Here is a 20,467-nt window from a genome sequence, read left to right on the forward strand (position 1 = left end):
GAAGATTCGTTTTTCCAAACAATGGGGTTCACAGTAACCAAACAGCTGTTCGGCTTCCTGGTTGCCATGCTTGTGAGCCTCACAGCTGATAATAATGTGAGCCATTTCAACATAGGATGGTTAGCAGCAGGAAGTGAAGATGCAGTGGGGATGAATTGTGACATGTCAACAAAGTCACTTAAATAATACAGACGGGAGACCAGAGTGAAAATTCTGAGGAAACTGAACAAACTGAAACTGTATTAACTTGAGGAGAAAGAAACAGAGAAGTTTTTGTCTTTTTTACTTTAGGCCTTGTACATAGCAGGGAGACATTCAACCAACCATAGAGAGGGAAAACACAGCACTACGCAGCCAATCAGAGCACGTGCTACCCCATGAAAGTGTTGGGGAAACGCCTGAGTAGCTTGGGTGGATAAAAATCTTAACAGAAAGACCCTCCCACTCTGCCTGGTTGCTATAAGCAATACCTCAACCCAACCCCATGGTTAGCTGACTGATAAGAGAATTAACCCTTAAGTTACAGCTGAATGATCCCTGCTGTTGCACTCCCAACATAGTATAGTGTTTCACATCCCTACTTTCAACCCCATGCACTGAATGCACTGTTGCTAGTAGTCAAGTGGCCTTAGTGACATATACAGTACTGCCTTTCATCAGCCAAAGCTGCTTGTGTCAAGGCGTGGCCTCACTGGGACACACAGGGCCTGGTTACAGTCATCCATGTTCAATGGTGGGTGTGATTGCCAAAGTCATTTGTCCTCGAGCTCCACCCCTTTTCCATTCCCTTTCTTTTCTTTTATTGCCACACACGTAAAGCTGAATGTGCAGAAGTTAAAAGCAAGTAAGTCGCGAGCTTACTGTATCACCAAAATTTAAAGAGCTCCACTGGTTCCTGACCCATTTATGAGCACAATTCAAAATGCTGGTGGCTTACTTTTAAAGCTCTATCTTGTCCTTTGCAGGCCTTGGCTTTTAATCTCTGCTATGAGGCTCTTAATCTCAGGGTCTGGGTTCAAGCCCCATGTTGAGCAAAATATTCCTGCATTGATGGTTGGACTAGAGAACCACTGTGGTCCCTTCCAATTCTTTGAGTCTATGATATCCCATATACACATTTCTGTTGTGATTGCTTTAAGCATTTGTTTTCATTAAATTTTTTCCTTATATGTAAAACAAGTGTACATAAACAGTGTACATAAACATTTTAATTATAAAATATGCAGTGTTTAACTAACTGAACCTGCTACTAGTGACTTCCTTTATTTCCAAGTCTTGATACTACTGATATGAAATTCAACTGTGTATTCTACCCAGCCATCTTAGCTCAGTCTTGAGTCTAAAAATAAAGAGGAACAAGGTGGTTAGAATAAATCCCCTTCAAACTACAGATGTGGGGGGGGGGGCGCTTTAGAATAGATGTGATGTTGATGATGACTCAATGATTCAATATTGCCACATCATGCATATGTGGGACACCATACATTAAAGCAACCCCCTTGCCCAAGAATCCTGGGAAATGCAGCTCTCTAAACTATAATTCCTGATACCAATCCAATCCAAATAACTTTATTGTACTAGCATTGGCCAGGACAAATCTGAAACCAAAAGAAATAGGAAGCAAAAGGGGTGCTGCGCCACAAATTAAAGTCTCTATTTAGATCTCTATGTCTCCTGTCCAGTTCACTGTTATGTCTTCTTTCTGATCTTTTTGGCCACTAAAGCAAAAAGGGTGACTGAACCGTTTACCATGGGACTTTCTCTGGCATGCAGAGATATCTTTCCTGGATGTTCGATAAGGTGAGAATCGCCTCCTGGGTCCAATGTATAGCTTGAAAATGCAGCTCAGTAAAAACGAATCTTAGTGAGGCTCTCCGTAGATTCAACAGGTAACTGGCTCTCCTGGTACTATTAACATTTTCCAGGATTATTATTTTTGGGGGGTGTTTTAAATGTATGGTGCTCGTGCAGCCTAAATCTCCGGAACCTTCTTTCCATATATGTGATAAATCTACTACTGTACCTTTCTCATTCATATAATTTCTTTTGTACTTGCAGTAATCTAGAATAGCAAGACACCTGTAGTTTCCCCAGGGAAATTGTATTATTATTACACTTTGATTCTCATATTTTGGGAAACTATCTTAGCACATAGAAATGATGGGCATCCTTTGCTAATGCACTTACTGAACAGTCTAGATGCCCCTTTTGTTCTTTGCGGTACAAAACCATTGCACAGAAACATAGGAAGTTGCTTTATGGGTCCATCTAGTTTAGTATTGTCTACACTCCAATGGCTCTCCAGGGTTTAAGGCAGCAGACATTCCTAGTTCTACCTAGAGATGCCACGGGTTGAACATTGTACCTTTTGCATGCAAAGCAGTTGCTCTGCCACTGAGCTAAACCCCTACAGGTGTGAGAATTGCAACTAGATAATGTATACAAAGCAGACTGTTGGTTGAGCTAGCTTAGTGTTGTCTACACTGAACGGTAATAGCTGACAGGGTTCTGCCAGGGATTGGAAACTGGGACCTTCTGCGTGCACAGAGAATGTTCTACCAGTAAGCTATGGCCCTTCTCCAAGAGTCTCTGCCTCTGGTATTTCCCTTGTTCTTGCAACCTTTTCATTTCATAGTTAAATAGGCCAACACAGCACACCATTTACCCCTTTTCTGCTCAACCTCAACTGCTGTTGTCCAGTGTTGTTCCAACTTTAATGAACACAGGAAGAGAAACTGAAGTGGTGGTGGTGGGGAAAAGCAAAATACAGAACAAAAACTAGCAAAACATGGCACCCCCACATGTTAATTTCCTATTATGAGTATGTCACAGCATGTGTACAACAAAAAGGCCATGGCTGCCTTTGTGTCATTAGCAGAAAAAGAAGCTAGGTACCAAGAACCTTTGCCTGGGTGGCCATAGCTCACGTTGACAACACGGACTTTGGACAGCAGGAAATAAATGGGGAAACACAAAGCCTCAGCTAACCCCACCTGAGCCTGCTTTAGAGGCAACATCAAATAGCAGTGCTGGCTTGCTGAGAAAGGAGGGCTGCTTCTGCTTCCTGTAATGCTTTTGTTTAGGAGAGAAAGAGAGAGGGCAAGCAACACACACAAGTAAGACGCATCATTCTCAGAGTCTGTGTCTGCACCAGCACTTGTTCAAAGGTCAGCATTGATTTGAGGCAGGTATTAACGTGCACTGCCTGAACTAACATTGTATGGGAATTGGCATATACGCAGTGGTGTTAAAAACAGCACTGACCCAACCGTACCTGTTTGATGGGGGCAAGTTTGCTGGCTTCCCTTTCTACCTTAGCAGAAAGGTTTGGGTGTGGAAATACGTTTGTTCCTGCAAATTGTGTTAACCACAACTTTTCTATTTTCTTTTGGGGCTAGGAGAGAACTTAAGAGGGAGAATGAAGGCCAGAAACTATGGTTACACTTGCTTAGAGAGCAGCTAAGATGCACAGCAAATGGATAGGGGATGAAATTCAAATATGAAAAAAGATTAACAAATTACAGTGGACACAGCTGAAGTGAATAAACATCTCTCCAATCAGGAGTGTGCTGGCGACTGCTGTTACTCCCATGAGCACATACTTTAGGTCCATGTAGAGGGCCTTCCTTCCAAAACAGGGTGCTTTCTACAATAATTTAAGCTTAACACCTGTCTCTTCATATGGACATCCCTCAAGGTATACCACCCTTCACGCAGCCCGCCTAAGAAGAAAGCCATGTTTGCCAAGGCTTTCCATTCTGTGGTTTTTTTTGGAGGGGGGGCTTGCAGGAGGAGAGGTGCAGTAAGAGCTTCTAGAGGAATAGGATCCTCATACGTTTTCTACCTACTGTCAAGGAAAGGTAAGGTGGCCATCAGTAAGTACCAGCAGGGCAAAGTGGTGGCATTTAACCAACCTCCCATTACTGTATAAGCGTTGTTGCTTATGGGCAGAGGCACATTCAGCAGGGTGCAAACACACCATTGGGAACATCTGATTGGCCCCACCAGTTTATTTGAACTTACCCTCCTGGTAAGCTGTGGCAATACATGTGATAGTAGGTCATATAAGTGTCGACCCCCATGCATTCTAATTTACAGAGCACAACCCTCTATTTAAAGAATTCCTCATTTTGAAGGGCTGTCTGGCCCAAGTTGGGTTTAAAGATAAATAACAACAAGAAGGGGGAAAAGAAGGGCAGCCTTGAAGCTGCCCATCAGCAAACTGAGAAGGCATGCAAAGTCACTTGGTCACAGCCACCTCCACTCTGGTGAGATCACTGAGATGTACTGCATTTCTATTTAAACAGCAGTGACTATATCTAAAGTTGCATCTATGGCTGATATTCAATTAAGTTTTACTCAGAGCAGACACATTGAAATTAATGGACCTAACTTAGCCATGGGACGCGGGTGGTGCTGTGGGTTAAACCACAGAGCCTAGGGCTTGCCAATCAGAAGGTCGGCGGTTCAAGTCCCTGTGATGCGGTGAGCTCCCGTTGCTCGGTCCCTGCTCCTGCCAACCTAGCAGCTGAAAGCATGCAGTGCAAGTAGATAAATAGGGAAGGTAAATGGCATTTCTGTGCACTGCTCTGGTTTGCCAGAAGTGGCTTAGTCATGCTGGCCACATGACCCGGAAGCTGTACACCGGCTCCCTCGGCTGTAAAGCGAGATCAGCACCGCAACCCCAGAGTCGTTAGGTCAGGGGTCACTTTACCTTTACCTTTAACTTAGCCATGCTCATTAATTTTGATGGGTCTGCTTTGAGTACAGCTTAGCTGAATACCACTCTCTATATATACAAATTAGTACATGCAAATTGGTGTCCTTTCCAGGCCTTGGCTTTTATTCTCTGCTATGAGACTCTTAACCTCAGGGTCATAGGGTTCGAGCCCCACTTTGGGCAAAATATGCCTACATTGCTGGAAGCTGGACTAGACAACCATCGTTGTCTTGAACGGAGCTATCTAATTCCACAGCAAACCTTCAGCAATGAATTTTGGGAGCCTTTGTGAAGATCTGCTTGTCTTAACATAGTAGCTTTCTTTATATACAGCTTACAGATGAGGTTCCCCTCTCCCTGCCCCAACTTCCTCCCTTTAAAATGATGTGGTTAAAAAAAAAAGAAATCAGAAAAGGAGTCACATACCATCCACGCCTTGAAGGGTTTCAAGAAGATCACCATGTCAGAAAGGCTACATTTGCATGAAAACTTGTAGGTTTATGTAAATCAAAATCATCCAATTATGCTCAGGCATAATAAACAAAGGAGTGTGTGTGTGTTGTATATCTATTACCAGCAGAAGCATCTGCCTCAGCAAAACAGCCCTTTAGCAATGCCTCAAAATACTGAGACTGATGTAGATACCCAGATTAAGGGGAAGGGGAGTCTCTCTCTGTGTGTGTGTGTGTGTGTGTGTGTTCGTGTGTGTGTGTGATTTTGGGGATGAGTGACAATTTATGGGACAATTGATCATTATTAAAAGCAGAACACAGTTTAATTGGAAACAGAGGGAGGTTATTTTGAAAGAGAATTAATGCAACCAATAAACCCAAAATATACTTTATGAGAGACGTAGCAGGGTCCACATGTCTACTTGCATAATGCAGAGAACACTCCGCCTGGCACTAGGCCTGGGACACAGCAGCAGCCTCAGAGCTTCTGCTTCATTTTTATTTTATTTTTGCATTCTCCTAGTCTTTATGGTTCCCCTGCAGAGGCTATACAAGCAGTATCTAATAGCATATAGCGACTCCAGACTGTCCTATCAAGAGCAAGGAGTGCAGTGCCAATGCCCAATATTGCTACCTGGGTTCTCTTCCCCCATAGCTTTTGTTTCCTGGCTGCTTGCTTCCTAGGGGCAGGCCATAGCTCAACGGTAGAGCATCCTGGGCCTTATCAAGTTATACTTCTAAGTTATGAAGTTACTTTTCTAAGACAAGCATGATTTGAGCGGCATTGTATTACTTGGGGGGCAATTATATTATTTATTTATTGTTTCTGTTGTTTATTGATTCTGTTTTTGCTAGAGGAACTGGGGTTTTGTTTTGTTTTTTAAAGAAAAATGTGATACAATTTAAAACAAACAAACAAACAAACATTACTTTAGTCTTTTCTGGATTAAGATTTGTTTGCTTGGCTCCCCTAAAGGCAATCTCTATAGGCACTGAGGATGCACAGAGATTGCATTTTGGGAAGGAGCAACAAAGCAGAGTTGTAAAAGAAATCAACAAAGCGCCTTTATGTATATCAGTTCGCAATGTGTGTAAAGAGGTGTTTCACTGAAGTGAGAATTGAGTGGATGGAGTGATGAGGTGGGTACAAGGAGACTAAAGTTACTGTGAATGTGGGGGTTGTGTGTGTTTGGATTAGTTTTGTGTAGTGTGAAGGTGTACTTTGCATAGTGTGAATGTGTAAGCTAAGTGGTTTTGGTGACTGTATTAGATTTTATTTTAAAAAAATATGTATTTGATGATATACTGTATTTTATGATAGTGTAATTACACTGAATTTTGATGCATGCTTTGATGGTTTTTGTGGTTCCTAGGCTTTTTCTGTTGTTTTTGTCCATGGAGTTTTCTTGGCAGGGATACTGGAGTGGCTTGCTAGTTCCTTCTCCAGGTGGATCACATTTACTCTAACCTCTCGGCTATGACCTGTCCGTCTTGGGTGGCCCTGCAGAGCATAGCTCATAGCTTCTCTGAGTTATTCAAGCCCCTTCGCCATGACAAGGCAGTGATCCATGAAGGAGCAGTCACGAAATTAAAAGTCGCCTGCTTCTTGGGAGAAAAGCAATGACAAACCTAGACAGCATCTTAAAAAGCAGAGACATCACCTTGCCAACAAAGGTCTGTATAGTTAAAGCTATGGTTTTCCCAGTAGTGATGTATGGAAGTGAGAGCTGGACCATAAAGAAGGCTGATTCCCGAAGAATTGATGCTTTTGAATTATGGTGCTGGAGGAGACTCTAGAGAGTCCCATGGACTGCAAGAAGATCAAACCTCTCCATTCTGAAGGAAATCAGCCCGGAGTGCTCACTGGAAGGATGGATCCTGAAGCTGAGGCTCCAATACTTTGGCCACCTCATGAGAAGAAAAGACTCCCTGGAAAAGACCCTGATGTTGGGAAAGATGGAGGGCACAAGGAGAAGAGGACGACAGAGGACGAGATGGTTGGACAGTGTTCTCAAAGCTACGAACATGAGTTTGACCAAACTTCAGAAGGCAGTGGAAAACATGGCGTGCTTTGGTCCATGGGGTCACAAAGAGTCGGACACAACTAACAAAAACAACAAGGTTTTTTCTGTAAATTGTTTAGATATATTTATTATGTTAACTAAAGTGTGTAATTATGATTATTAGTAGGTTGTTTGATTTTGAATGTGGAATTTTTTTAAACAAAATCTTATACTGATTCCTTTTTCTTGTGATTTGTAAACCACTTAGAGGTTTTTGTTGAACTATGAAGCAATATATGAATTAGCTATATAAAATAAATAAGTACATTTGTATTATGATATTTTTCATCTGGCTCTGTGCGAAATGCAGACAGGCCACATCATGTAGAACTGCAAAAGTTGCATGTGTAACTGTGATTACCCTCAAGTTCTACATGTTATGCTATGTTTCTTGCAGGTAATGTCTGGCAAGAAGCAGCATATTTTAGGGACCTTGAGAATGCCACTGTTAAAAAAGTGGCTTGGTACTTAAGGAGACAAAAAAATAAAATAAAACCCAAACAAACAAAAAAAATGAACCTAACCCCAAAATATCAGAAGAATGAACCCCCCCTGTATTATCTTCAGAGTTCCTTATGGAATTGAATGGTAGTTAGACCTGGTGGCATCAGAGAAATAATGGATTCTTGCCTTATGACACATCCATTTAGAAACAGTGCCAAACTCCAGAAGTAAACAGCTTCCTCAACAGCTGGCCCATGATCAGGCAGAAGGTAGTTTAATGGAGAAGCAACACATTGTGTACACCAGCAGTTTCTCAACCTCTCAGACCTAACAGTGGAGATGGGTAGTTTTAGACTCTGGACTTAATGGCCCTGTTTATCTCACTCCATATTTCAACAGCAACAAATATTGCTTTACACATTTCAGTGTACAGTTACAATGTACATTACAATGGAACAATATATAATATATAGGACTGGCTTTGAATGTGTTATACCAGGAATGCTGCAATTGGGAGCCACCAACTGACTGTGATAATGAACATTTATCTATTGCATAAAATATATATACTGCTTGATTGCAAGAAAGAAAGAAAAAACTCAAAGCAATTTACAAAAAGAACAAAACAATAAAATTATCAATAAAACCGTTAAAATATTCAAATAGTCATTAAAATTAACAATGAACTAAAAACAAATTAAAACGCATGCCAACATTATACATACCTGGGTAGGCTTGCCTAAACATATGTGTTTTTCATAGAATCATAGAACTGTAGAATGGGAAGGGACCATGAGGTTCATATTGTCAAACCCCCAGTAATACAGATATCATTTTGCCCAACACGGAGCTCAAACCCACAAACCTGAGATTAAGAGTCTCAGGCTCTACTGGCTGAGCTATCCCAGGTTGGATAGCAGGCAATGAAAATGGCACATGGAAGAGGCCTGCCAGATGTCATGGCATCATATAATTGTAGAGTTCGAAGGGATCCTGAGGGTCATTTAGTCTATCCCTTGCAATGCTAGAATCTCAACTATGTCATACATGACAGATTGCCATCCAACCTCTGCTTAAAAACCTATAGGAAGAAGAGTCCACCACCTGTCGTGGAAGTCCGTTCCACTGTCGAACAGCTCTTACTGTCAGAAAGTTTTTCCTGATGTTTAGTTGGAATCTCCTTTCTTCTAACTTCAATCCACTGGTTTGGGTCATATAACGTCCAGAGCAGAAGGAAACAAGCTTGTTCCATCCTCTATGTGACAGCCCGTTAGATATCTGAAGATGGCTATCTGCTCTCAGTCTCCTCTTTACGAAACAGGCAGGGAGGGTGAGTGCTGCCACACTAAAATATTGATTTTCTGAGAAATGTGGATCATGTATTCTGAGGCACCTGTAACGGTGCCAGTTCAAAGACTGCAGCAGTTGGGTAGACAGATATGAGATAAGGCAATCTTGCAAGTGAACGGGTCCAAAGTTGTTAAGGGCTTTATATACTAATAGTAACACCTTGAACTTGGCCCAGTAGCAAATCAGCAACCTGTGTAGTCTCTGAGCACAGGTGTTACATGCTGAAGTGTCTCACGCCTGTCAGCAATAATGCTGCAATAACAGTAGCTTCTGGATCACAAGTGCATTGCATTCCCTTTACATTGAAATGAATGACATGGAATAACGTGATAACAATCTAATTTAAGTATGTTATGTGATTAGTTATGCAAATTCAGCAAGTTATGTAATTTTGCCACAGCAGACAACGGGACAAATGATGTACTTTTTCACAGAAGATGAACTGGGCACATTTCCCTTTATTATTTTTCATCACTATTCAAAACAGCCCCATGGCTCAGATTACTAAGAACAAATTTATACACACTAGTTCATGTAGAAAATAAAAGAAATAATGTGTTTGGCAGGTGGTGAGGGGGAAACAAGCTATGATCTTAATTCCCTCACACTCACACACAAACTGAATTCTTCCTACCTTGCAGAAACTTACCAGGTTCCTTATTGATGCTGAATTCTAATTTCACAAGCAATGGAAGTTGTGGGAAAGGAAGTGGTGGTGATGAGGGGATTGTTATGTGAAATTGTTTACCCCCTTGGAAACAATATCCATTTTTGCAATTTTTGGAGAAAGGGACTGCAAAACTATATTAAAATATTCACCTATTCCCAAGTGAGGGCCCTCACTTTGACTTGGCTTTGTGACATCACCATACTAGCTATACGATTCTTGACCAATTGAACTGCATAATCAACAAGAAGGATCACACTCTTATTGAAATGAAGTACCACCAAAACAGATGCTTAAAACCAATGAAAACAAAAGCAACAAAACAAAACAAAAATCAGGACAAATAAAAAAAAGACCCAGTATGAAAAAGGTAATGTTTTATGGTTTGGCAGAACATTTTCAGGCCCATGAAATGCCTTTTTTTTTGCATCAAGGAAGTACACACACACACACACACACACACACAAACACACATTATGCTCAGGTGATGGGTGAACCCTAATGCTCACAGCCCACTTTGGGGTGTGTGTGAAATCTCTACAGACCACAATTTGAGGTATCAGTGCTTATTACTCAATCTCTTTATAGCCCAGCAATCAAGAAACAAACTTATCAGAACTCCAGTGGCTTTCAGATAAACAGCTCTATACTTCTACATGCCTGTTTGTTCAGCAGATCAAAAGGAACTTCTCATGAAGGGAGATAAAAATGCCTGCCCATGATTTATTAACACCAGGGTGGTGGCAAGGCCTCTGACCTTTTCCCATTAAGCTCTCTCTCTCTCTCTCTCTCTTACACACACACACACACACACACACACACACACACGAGAGAGAGAGAGAGAGAGAGAGAGAGAGAGAGAGAGAGAGAGAGAGAGAGAGAGAGAGAGAGAGACCCTACAAGTGGAGTTGTTCCTCCCACATGTATCACTACCAGCCCAAGGCAAAAGGTTTACATTCAGTCACTCAAACATAAACTGAAAACCTGACCACAATTATTCTGCTTTGCATACTGTTGGCAATTGGTGCTTGAGGGAAAAAGCCATCCCCCACCCAAATAAAAAAATCAGGAGATAAGCTTGAATGTTTCCCTGGTAGACACAATGATTTCAAAATTCCCGCCAGATGCAAATCATGTCCATCTTGCAGACTCAAGAATTCTCTAAAAACATTCAAAACCACACTTAATGATGAGTGATGCTGTGAGAGGTTGTGCTGCTGCCATTCACCATACCAAGATAGTCCATCCAGGAATCATTCCAAGCACTGGCCATCTGAAATATGTACCCCGAATTGTAAACAACACAGACCTTTTCCAGTTACAGCTTTTGCAACCATAGTTACTACTGGCAATTAGAAATGCTAAAAGGAATTAAGATTTCCTTCTCTCTTTCTCTTTCACACTGGCAAGGGAATTAATTTAAGGCTTCAGTGAGAGCAGTCAAAAGGAGACAGGACTTGTCTGATGCTATTTGGCAGTCAGCTTTGGTTCACTTCGCTCAGTGCTATTCGCTTCTCCTTCTCTTTTTAAGAAAGCTACTATGATCAAAATTAAGATTCAGAAGCACAAGTAAAAACCCAGACAATATTTGCTTTATCTGGCAATTATGATTTCAAACCATCTCATCCCTTCCCTCTGAATGAGCAACCACCCACAGCAATTTTACAAAATACAGGTGGAAGCGAATACAGTTCCAGCTGTATACCGGTAGGTAGAATTACAGAATACCACCTTGTTCTTACACCACTATTTATTTACTTAGTAAGTATGTGTTCAGTAGCAATCCACCTGGATACAGAATGCTCTTTTACTTTTTTTTATTAAAAAAAGGAATAAAAGAATCAAGAACAGCTCCAAAATTACACTATGGTAACTCTGAGTTGATGGCCAGATATTTATGAATGTTGTTGTTGATGTTGTTGCAAACATTTTTGAACCTGGTTTTATCACATGGCATTGCACATTTGGCAAGTCAAAATCTGAAAGTCAGAATGTTTATCTAAATGTATTTTTATTCTGCCCTTCATCAAAAATTGATTTTATGGCCCATTCTGCACATAACACTGGACCGTACGAGAGTAGTAGCAAGCCCCAGGCCCATACACTTCCCCTCCTGCTCTAGAGTGGCTGTGAGAAGAACAAAAGTATCTGTTTCCTGTTTGAAACTACCCAGTGTCTGTTGTTTCATACAAACTGAGGGGTGGACTATGGTTAGTTTAAATCAGGAATTGGGACTCCTGCTACCATCAACTTCAGCCAGAATGGCCAATGGTCAGGAATGATGGGAGCTGTTGTACAAAAATCTCTAGAAAGCCACAGGTTCCCCACCCGCAATTTAGAGAAACTGTGATTTGTTGAAACAACTCAGGATCAAAGAACACTAGATTGCAAGAGGGGTGAGTACACAACCCCAAGACTCGTTCACTTAACACCAAACTATGGTTTAGTAAATCGATCGGGCTAACCTGATCCAGAAAAACACACCCACCCCACTCACACATGAAGACAAAGTTCACCACAGCCAATCACAAACAACCAACCACACCCTAGGGCAACGCCAACCACTCTCACCAACAAAGGAATACAAGTGACTAGTAAAGAGGACCCACACAATTGACGCTTACACAAACCCCACACAGACAGTAAGTAGAATTGCCACCCGATCCCACCCCACTCACCATGCCCCCCTCCACATCTTTCCCCATTTTATTCCTACTTTAACACTAATGTCTCAACAAATGAAACTGATCTGTAGAAAATGTAACTTGAAAATAGAGACATTGCACATACTTTTATAAACCAAGAAATCTTTAATAAAAATATATTTTTTAAAAAATCAAATAACAAATAGTATGTCTGAAATAAGCCAATATTTTTGAGGCAAGCCTGTTTCAGAAATGACAAGCCCAGGTTGTAGGCTGTAAGTGCTGTTACTTTCCGGAATAAAAACACCTTTGTACAAGCATTTTCAGGCAAAAACAAATTCAAGCGAACTCCATCACACCTGACTGATTCTTTCCTCTCCATTTTTGGAGTTGGAGAGAATTCACATGAGTTGGTGAAGCCAACATTACAGTCAAATGTATGTGCATATGTTCAACTGGACATAAAATGTAACGTGGCAAAATGGGACAATAAAAGGCTGATTTGGCCTTACACCGAGAAAGTCAAAGGTATGCTGCAGGCAATCTATGATCTTTGGATTTGTAGATACATGGTTTGCATGAATGGAAAAGCAGAACAATAAAACTGGAGAGGCTCAGAAAACAAACTGTTTTAATACTCTCTCATGCAGAGAGAGGCGGTTTAGCAATGTGGCTGCGCTTTTCTCAAAGCCTCTTTTGCATGCTCTGTATTCCCACAGCGTACATGAACATGTAACAGGTAATGTAATCTTCCACAATCAAACAGCGATAGAAGTGAAATCGAATAATTAGCTATAAGGTGACTTACCGAATAACCTTTTCCTGAAAGTGATTGAGCAGAACTCTGTGGAAAGAAAGGGTACATCAGTGTAAGTAACAAAGGGAGTTATGCGTAATGTCACGAAAAATTGCAAGTTTCCCTCTCCATGCAATTGCAAAGTGCCATTTCCTAGGTAACTCTTATCAAGATCCAGGAATGCTGCTGCCAATCACCCCACACTTGTAAAAAGATGCAGATTTACATGCAGGTCTCATTTGAAGACAGACTCAGGTTTTGCCAAGGAAGCAGGCCCAATAGCCCTTGAACATGCATAGCTTCATAAAGCAGACTGCTACATAGTAGGGTCATTGGTTCATCTAGCCCAGTGATCATCTTCTACAGTTCGCAGCAATGAAGCCTCAGCTACAGGTCTTTCCTAGGCAATAGGAGATGTAAGTTCATGGCTCAGTGGTAGAGCATATGCTTTACATGCAGATGGTCCCAGGTTCAATATCCAGGTAGATAACTGAGATAGACCCCTGTCTGAAACCATGGAGAGCTGTTGCCAATGAGTGCAGGTGAGGTAGTAGGGTATCTATGGCCCTCCAAATTTCATCTAACTCCCATCAGCCCCAGTAAACATGGCCAATGGCCAGGTTGTGTGGAGTTGTAGTCTAGCAAAATCTGGAAGGCCACAGTTCCCTACCCCTGGTCCAGAAAACAGTGATGGACTGACTCAATAGGAGGCTGCTTCCTCTAAAATCTATCACTGCGGGGAGCTGGTTAGCATATAATGGGTTGCCTTATACTGAATTAATTCTAGCCAGGTACCATGCATTCTCGCTCTCCCAAGATCATTCCCATTTGTGAAACCAGAGACTGGATTGGGGGCATTCTATAGACTACGGATCTAATTTGGGACCTCCTACTCGGTTCTATAGTTCAGGCCCAATCCCTATAGTAACCCTTTCTATGTTTTCAGTTACTACAATCCTTGTACAACTTGTGCTAAAGGTGATCCTACCCATCAGGCACCAACCCCTTTTATGGGTTGTATCAAATTAAGGCCTACTCACTAGACCTGCTAAAATTCATAGACCTAAGTTAGTTAGGACTGCCTTGTGGGACATCTTCAGGAGAAGAAAAGGCTTAGGAGTAAACTCTACACAGATCTCGAGTGGAGTCCCTAAGACAGTTGGATGGCTTCTTGTATGTCTCTTTCCAGCAGCTCCGGCAGCCAAGATGTTGTCAAATGCATTGTTCTACTTTCCTTTGGACTACATCAGCGAGGCTGAGAGGGGGGGTCTTGTCATATGGCCAGCCCAGGTCCTCCATGCACATTGCCCAGGCTTGTGCCCCAGAGAGGTCATTCTGGAGCTAGTAACACAGCTAAAACAATGTGGGAAGCAGCAGTTACAAGTTACTGGTCTCTGTAGTCACAGTGGACACTGTAATTCTCCAGCAGTTTGACTTAGCCCCAGGAGGCACAATCCTTTTGAGACACACAGATGCCAACAACAAAAAACTCTGAGTAGGACAAACACTGGACACAATCATTTATTTTTCTTGGCATTTATGCAATACCAACAATATTATATTCTACTGTTAACTCATTACAGTCAAATCTTGGTTGTTGAACGTAATCCATTCTGAAATACCTTTCAACTTCCGAAACGTTTGACAACTGAGCCACAGCTTCCAATTGGTTGCAAGAGCTTCTTGCACTCAAGTGGAAGCTGCGTCGGAAGTTTGGGTTCCGAAAAACGTTCGAAAACCGGAGCATTTACTTCCAGGTTTTCGGCATTCGGGAGCCGAAAGGTTTGAAAATGGAGCCGTTCAAGAACCGAGGTTTGACTGTATTATATTTTCTTTTATTTGCAAATTGCTTTAGGGCTTTTCAGTAGAAAGCAACATGCCTGAATAGCTCAGTTGGTTAGAGTGTGGTGCTGATGATGCCAAGGATGCGGGTCCAATCCCTTTGCAGGGGGGTGGACTAGATGATCATCAGGGTGCCTCCAACTCTACAGTTCTATGAAATTTAATATTAAGCTAACGTCACCTTTTTAAGAAGAAAAGGGGAGGGGGATTGTGGTAAGAATTCACCTCTACACCACCTTGTTTGTTACCCAGGTGAGGAACAACCACCTTTTGAATAAACCACAGAACCAAGGAAACTATTTTCAAGTCCAGCATCCAGATTTAGGAACCCAGCTAAAGGGCTGGAATAACATTGGCACAATTGTGGGGCTATTGAAGCTCATACTGAGTGTACTCTGCTCCAACACCAGGAGGAAAAAGAAAATCCCTGGAGATTACTATTGTCTGGACTGGTCCACTTTAAAGTGTAATAATTGCATAGTTGAATACTGCCACATTGGAGAAAGAGGGAAATCTTTAACATATAAACTAGCATGCCAAAGAGAAAGTGAGGCTAGAAACCTCCCATTTTACGTAGAATATTTGATTTCACCTCCCCCCTTGCAGTCCCAAATGCTACAGCCTAGACAAGAGTTCAACACCTGGTTTGGTTTGTCTTCCAAGCTGACAGTTTTGAATATTCAGAATTTGTAACCCTTTTAAAGCTTTGTTCTTTGCAATATTTCCGCTTTACTTCAGCCACTTCAGTTGAAAACTATCAATGGTTAACAGGACAGAGAGCGAGTAAAAGGAAATAGCATGTCAGCCTGGTTTATTGCTGGTTAGACCTGTTTAAAAGATATTAAAGCAAACACTCAAGGCTAACACATATCCAATACAGGTTCCATTATGCAGCTATTTACAAGTCTAGTCAAAATGCAAGATTCCCATCACCTCCCTTCCAAACCTACTTTACAACATGGCAGTGTTCCAAAATGTTTTTATTGATTTTGTCATATTCACTCATGTTGTCGAAATGGACATGGTTTTTCTGTCATGCAGTGAAGAAGAATGACCAGATGGAGTCAACTAGTCGATGGGGTTAAGAAAAGGAGATGAAGTTGGCAGCAAGCTGAACCAAGTTCTTAAATCTTCTTTAGACTGCCACTCAAAACTGAAATGTACATTGAATATGTATGAGACACCCCTAGAACATAAGAAGAGCCTGCTGCCAACGACCCATCAAAGCCCAGCAGTGGTCAATCAGTTGCCTCTGGGAAGCCTGAAAGAAGGACCTCAGAACAAAAGCACTCTCCCCACTGCGGCTTCCAGGAAGTGGTATTCAGAGTTAACACTCATAAAGACATATTAATAAGCACAGCTTTATTCTACATGGACTATCTTTTAAAAAGATCCAAGTTGGTGCCTGTCACTATCTTTTGTGGGAGAGGACAAAGGAATACTGTGATATATTGATACAATGCGATGTTTAGCTGGTAATATATTGCGATATTGAAAAACAGTTATTGCCCATCCCTAATCCACATCATACATTTAAGAAGAGAAGAGAAGAAGAGTTTGGATTTGATATCCCGCTTTATCACTACCCGAAGGAGTCTCAAAGCGGCTAACAATCTCCTTTCCCTTCCTCCCCCACAACAAACACTCTGTGGGGTGAGTGGGGCTGAGAGACTTCAGAGAAGTGTGACTTGCCCAAGGTCACCCAGCAGCTGCAGGTGGAGGAGCGGAAACGCGAACCCGGTTCCCCAGATAACGAGTCCACCGCTCTTAACCACTACACCACACTGGCTCTCACAAGCACATTGTTGTTGTTGTTTAGTTGTGTCCGACTCTTAGCTTCCCCCAAAGAATCTGGGAACTGTAGTTTGTTAACTGTATTGGCAATTATGGCTCTGATTTTCGGGCTATAGCGTGGGAACGGGACGGGACTTCCCATTGGCCACTGTAAGAGCCAGATGCTGAACTAGATGGGTCATTGGCTATTGTGGTTCTTAAATCAGTTGAAATTACTTCTGAGCAAATACACATAAGACTGAAATTACAAGGTTTAAGTAAAAGAGGGGAGCGGAGGAGGACAAAATCCAGCTGTTTCATTCCTAATTCCCTGCTGGGATTTTAAACTCAGCCTGCAGAGTCCTTTAAAAGGTAGAATTGGCACAATACTTTGCAACACATGCAACTTTTCTTTGGAGTTTTCAGAGGTAAAAGTTCCCCATGAAGATGAATATATTTTCCCTGTTTAAGATTAACATTTCCTGGAACTCAGCACTGGATGCTTTCCTTTAGAACTGGATTTGTTATTGCCTGTGTAAAGCTAGTAAAACTGGTGAACTCTTGTGGATCCAGCTCTTTAAAACCTTTTCCAGCAGTTGGACTGACTGAGAGCAAACATTCCTTCCAGAAAAGCCCATACATGCTTCTTCTTGCACATCAAGTGCCGTTGACGAGTTTTGAAACAAACGTGTGCTTGCTTTACATAAAGTTCTTTTTTAAAAGAAGGAAAAGAAAAAGCGCAGTCCGCACTGAAGCCAATCCAAAAGGAAAAAGAATGTGCTGGGTAGAAACGATCTGGAAAATTATTTCCATTAGTACTACCAAGGGATGCTTGAGGAATTCAGTCTGTGTCTATTCCAGAACAAACTGACCTGATCCACAATTCCTGGACTAAAGTTCCCCAAATATTCCAACACAGTGCATAGGTCATTTTTAAAAAAATGCATAATTTGCAACAAAGTATTCATTTAAACATGGGATTGCATCCAACTTACTTCGAAATAATCGATTTCAATGAGCTACTCTGAATTAGTTAGCTCAACCTATGTATTTTAAAGCATTTTTTAAAACAAATGACCTGAAGATCAATGTTGCATACAGGACAGAGCAGACCTCTGGTGACCACATGAGAAAGTGACACAGGCCCCAACAGTATGATACATTTAAAGCATTATCATATCACATTAAACAGTCGTGGCTTCCCTCAAAGCATCCCTATTCCCCTGACAGAGCTACAATTCCCAGAGTTCCCTGGCAAGAAGAACTGATGTTAAACCATTCTGGGAATTGTAGCTCTGTGAGGGGAATGGGGGGGGGCGCCTGATCTCCTAACAACTCTCAGCACTCTTAACAAATTAAAGTTCCCATAATTCTTTGGGGGAAGCCATTACTGTTTAAAGTGGCATAATAGTATTTTTAATGTATATGGTGCAGATGGGGCCACAGACAAGGGGAGGGGAACCTGATTCATTCTTTAGATTTACCCATGCAATTCATGCATTACCAAAGCAGTGCGGGAATCATTTTCTCATGATCAGGCCCCACAACACTCTCATAGCAACTCTAGATAGGAACCAAACAACCTGGGTGAATAATATTCTGTCTAATGCATATTTTCCTCTCCCTGGTGTGGAAAGGAACCATGTCACTCATTCATCCCAGTGCCTATAAAACCCCAAACCTAGGAGTGACTTATCATCTGCCAGGATTCAGAGAATCAGCAGTTAAGGTGCAAAATGTTCCTTCAGCCTCTTTAACCAAAAGGGTTCCTGGCCTCCCTCCTGTAGAGAAGGTACCAATTACCATTAAGTGTAATGTGCTGGCGCCTTCATAACTGCAGACACCTCGCCATAAAGGAACCAACAGTTCTTTTCATGTAGACGAGCCATTAGATGCCTTTTGGTAATTTTACCAACCCGGGCTGAATTTGACCCACTGAGGACTTAAGAGTTAAAAGGCTTCATTATCCAATTACCAAGGCTCTTGAGACATCCCTTCAGTCTGTAATTTTGGTCTTTTTTTAAAAAAAACCAACAACCCACAAGATCTCTCCTCAATTTCTTAAAGGGGGGGGGAATCCACAACCAACAACTTTCTCTGCTTGTAATTTGGAGGGGGCGGGGGAAGGGAGAGAGAAAAGAACTTGCTAGTAAAGGCAGAGCTGAACTGCGGGGGTTTCAAAGCTGATGTTTTACAAGCAGCTATGGCAAGTTATTTCATTTATAATAAGATGCAATGTAGGTATTTTTGCACTGTGTGTCTGGGAGAAAGCAAAAAAGCAAAACAAAAGGGAATGTGATTTAGTGTGCAAAGGCAAGCTCCACTAAATTCAAGTCTGTGCTTAGGTATCAAGAAATATACCCAAATAAAATGTTGACACAGCTTTCAATCAAGTACCTTGTGTAGGAAGCAGAGAGTTGCATCCAACAAAGTTGCCCCAGTCTTGACAACTGGCTGTTTATATCTGAAGCACCCTCCTAAAATTCACTTGCAATATGGCCAATTTGCACTAATCCCGGAGGAGTGTCCCTACATGACAAACCACATCCCACCTGCTACGTATATGCCTAGGAACATAAATAAATGAAGTGGCCCTTATTTTACTTTTATATTTTCTTGTTAACTATGTATCCTACCTTTCCACCAAATGTCAGACAAAGCAGGGTGGTCAATGCAGTGCCTTCCCGATGCTGTGGACTACAACTCCCATCATCTGTGACCACTGGCCATACCGGCTGAGCAGATGGGAGCCATAATCTACAACAGCTGAATGGCACCATGTTGGTTATCCCTGCCAGAAATAATACAGTTGAGGGGACATCATACATTTTAAACTTCTTCCTCGTTACTCTTCTCTTCCCTCATCCAACTTTAAGCTACAAGCTCCATGGAGAAGAGGCTTTTTTCATAGTCTTACCTTTGCAAAATTCCATTTAGGAAAATTCATTCCATGTTTTTCCCCCTCCAGGGGTGGCAGGTAGCTTATGCATTTTAAAGATCTTGTTGCATTGATATGTGACAAAGTTCAAACTTCCTGTCAGCCTACCCAGCCCAAGTCATGTCTCTGCTCTGGGAATTTAGCTTTCTAAGCAATGGAGATAGACAGCAACTCTTCCCTCCAGACCATACCCGCTTTAAATTGAGGATCTGCGGCTAGGAGGATGAGATCCCCTACACAGAAGGGCTTTTCTTTTCCCCATGGCCATGCAGACACAGTCCCTCTCCCATGTTTCCAGAGGAATATCGGCTGACATGTCAAGCATCAGGAATGCATCAAAAACTTAGCCGCGCTCAGAGTTCAGGGCCTGACCTTGGAAACCACAAGAGATGGGGCAGCCCCTGTTAGTGTCTTCACACTTAGGAAACTCTGAAATGTCATTTCTCTACTTCAGTTCATGTGCATGAACAAACAAAAGAAGCCACGCAATGTTGTTATCCTTGGCAAAACATACAACCCTTTCTCCTCAGCCACTCTAAAGTGAAAAGGAATTTAAAGCGCTGGGAAGTATATGACTCCTGGTTTTTAAAAATGAAAAAGAAAAGAAAAGAAAAGAAGGACAAAAAAACATGATGAGGTGGAGGGGATGGTCAGGGAGAAGAAAACTACTAATGCATTGTGAGTGATCCCTGGAGGGAGAAGCTCAGGTAGGGTGAGGCCTAGTCTTCTGAGGCTCAGACCCAGCCCAGGTCACACCTATGCCATACACCTTAAGCA

At 41.8% G+C, this 20,467-nt stretch overlaps 1 protein-coding gene across 8 annotated transcripts in view; it reads right to left on the reverse strand.

Moving 5' to 3' along the window:
• Positions 1-20,467, reverse strand: part of FBRSL1 (fibrosin like 1) — a 790,252-nt gene that overhangs the window by 407,531 nt on the left and 362,254 nt on the right. For all 8 annotated transcript variants that reach the window (XM_081893242.1, XM_081893244.1, XM_081893247.1 and 5 more), the window contains one exon: positions 13,150-13,185. In XM_081893242.1, the coding sequence (XP_081749368.1) occupies positions 13,150-13,185 (36 nt within the window). The remainder of the gene's footprint in view (positions 1-13,149; positions 13,186-20,467) is intronic.

This window comes from Podarcis melisellensis (genome assembly GCF_964234715.1).
Source record: "Podarcis melisellensis genome assembly, chromosome: 16".
In the NCBI taxonomy this organism is placed as follows: Eukaryota; Metazoa; Chordata; class Lepidosauria; order Squamata; family Lacertidae; genus Podarcis; species Podarcis melisellensis.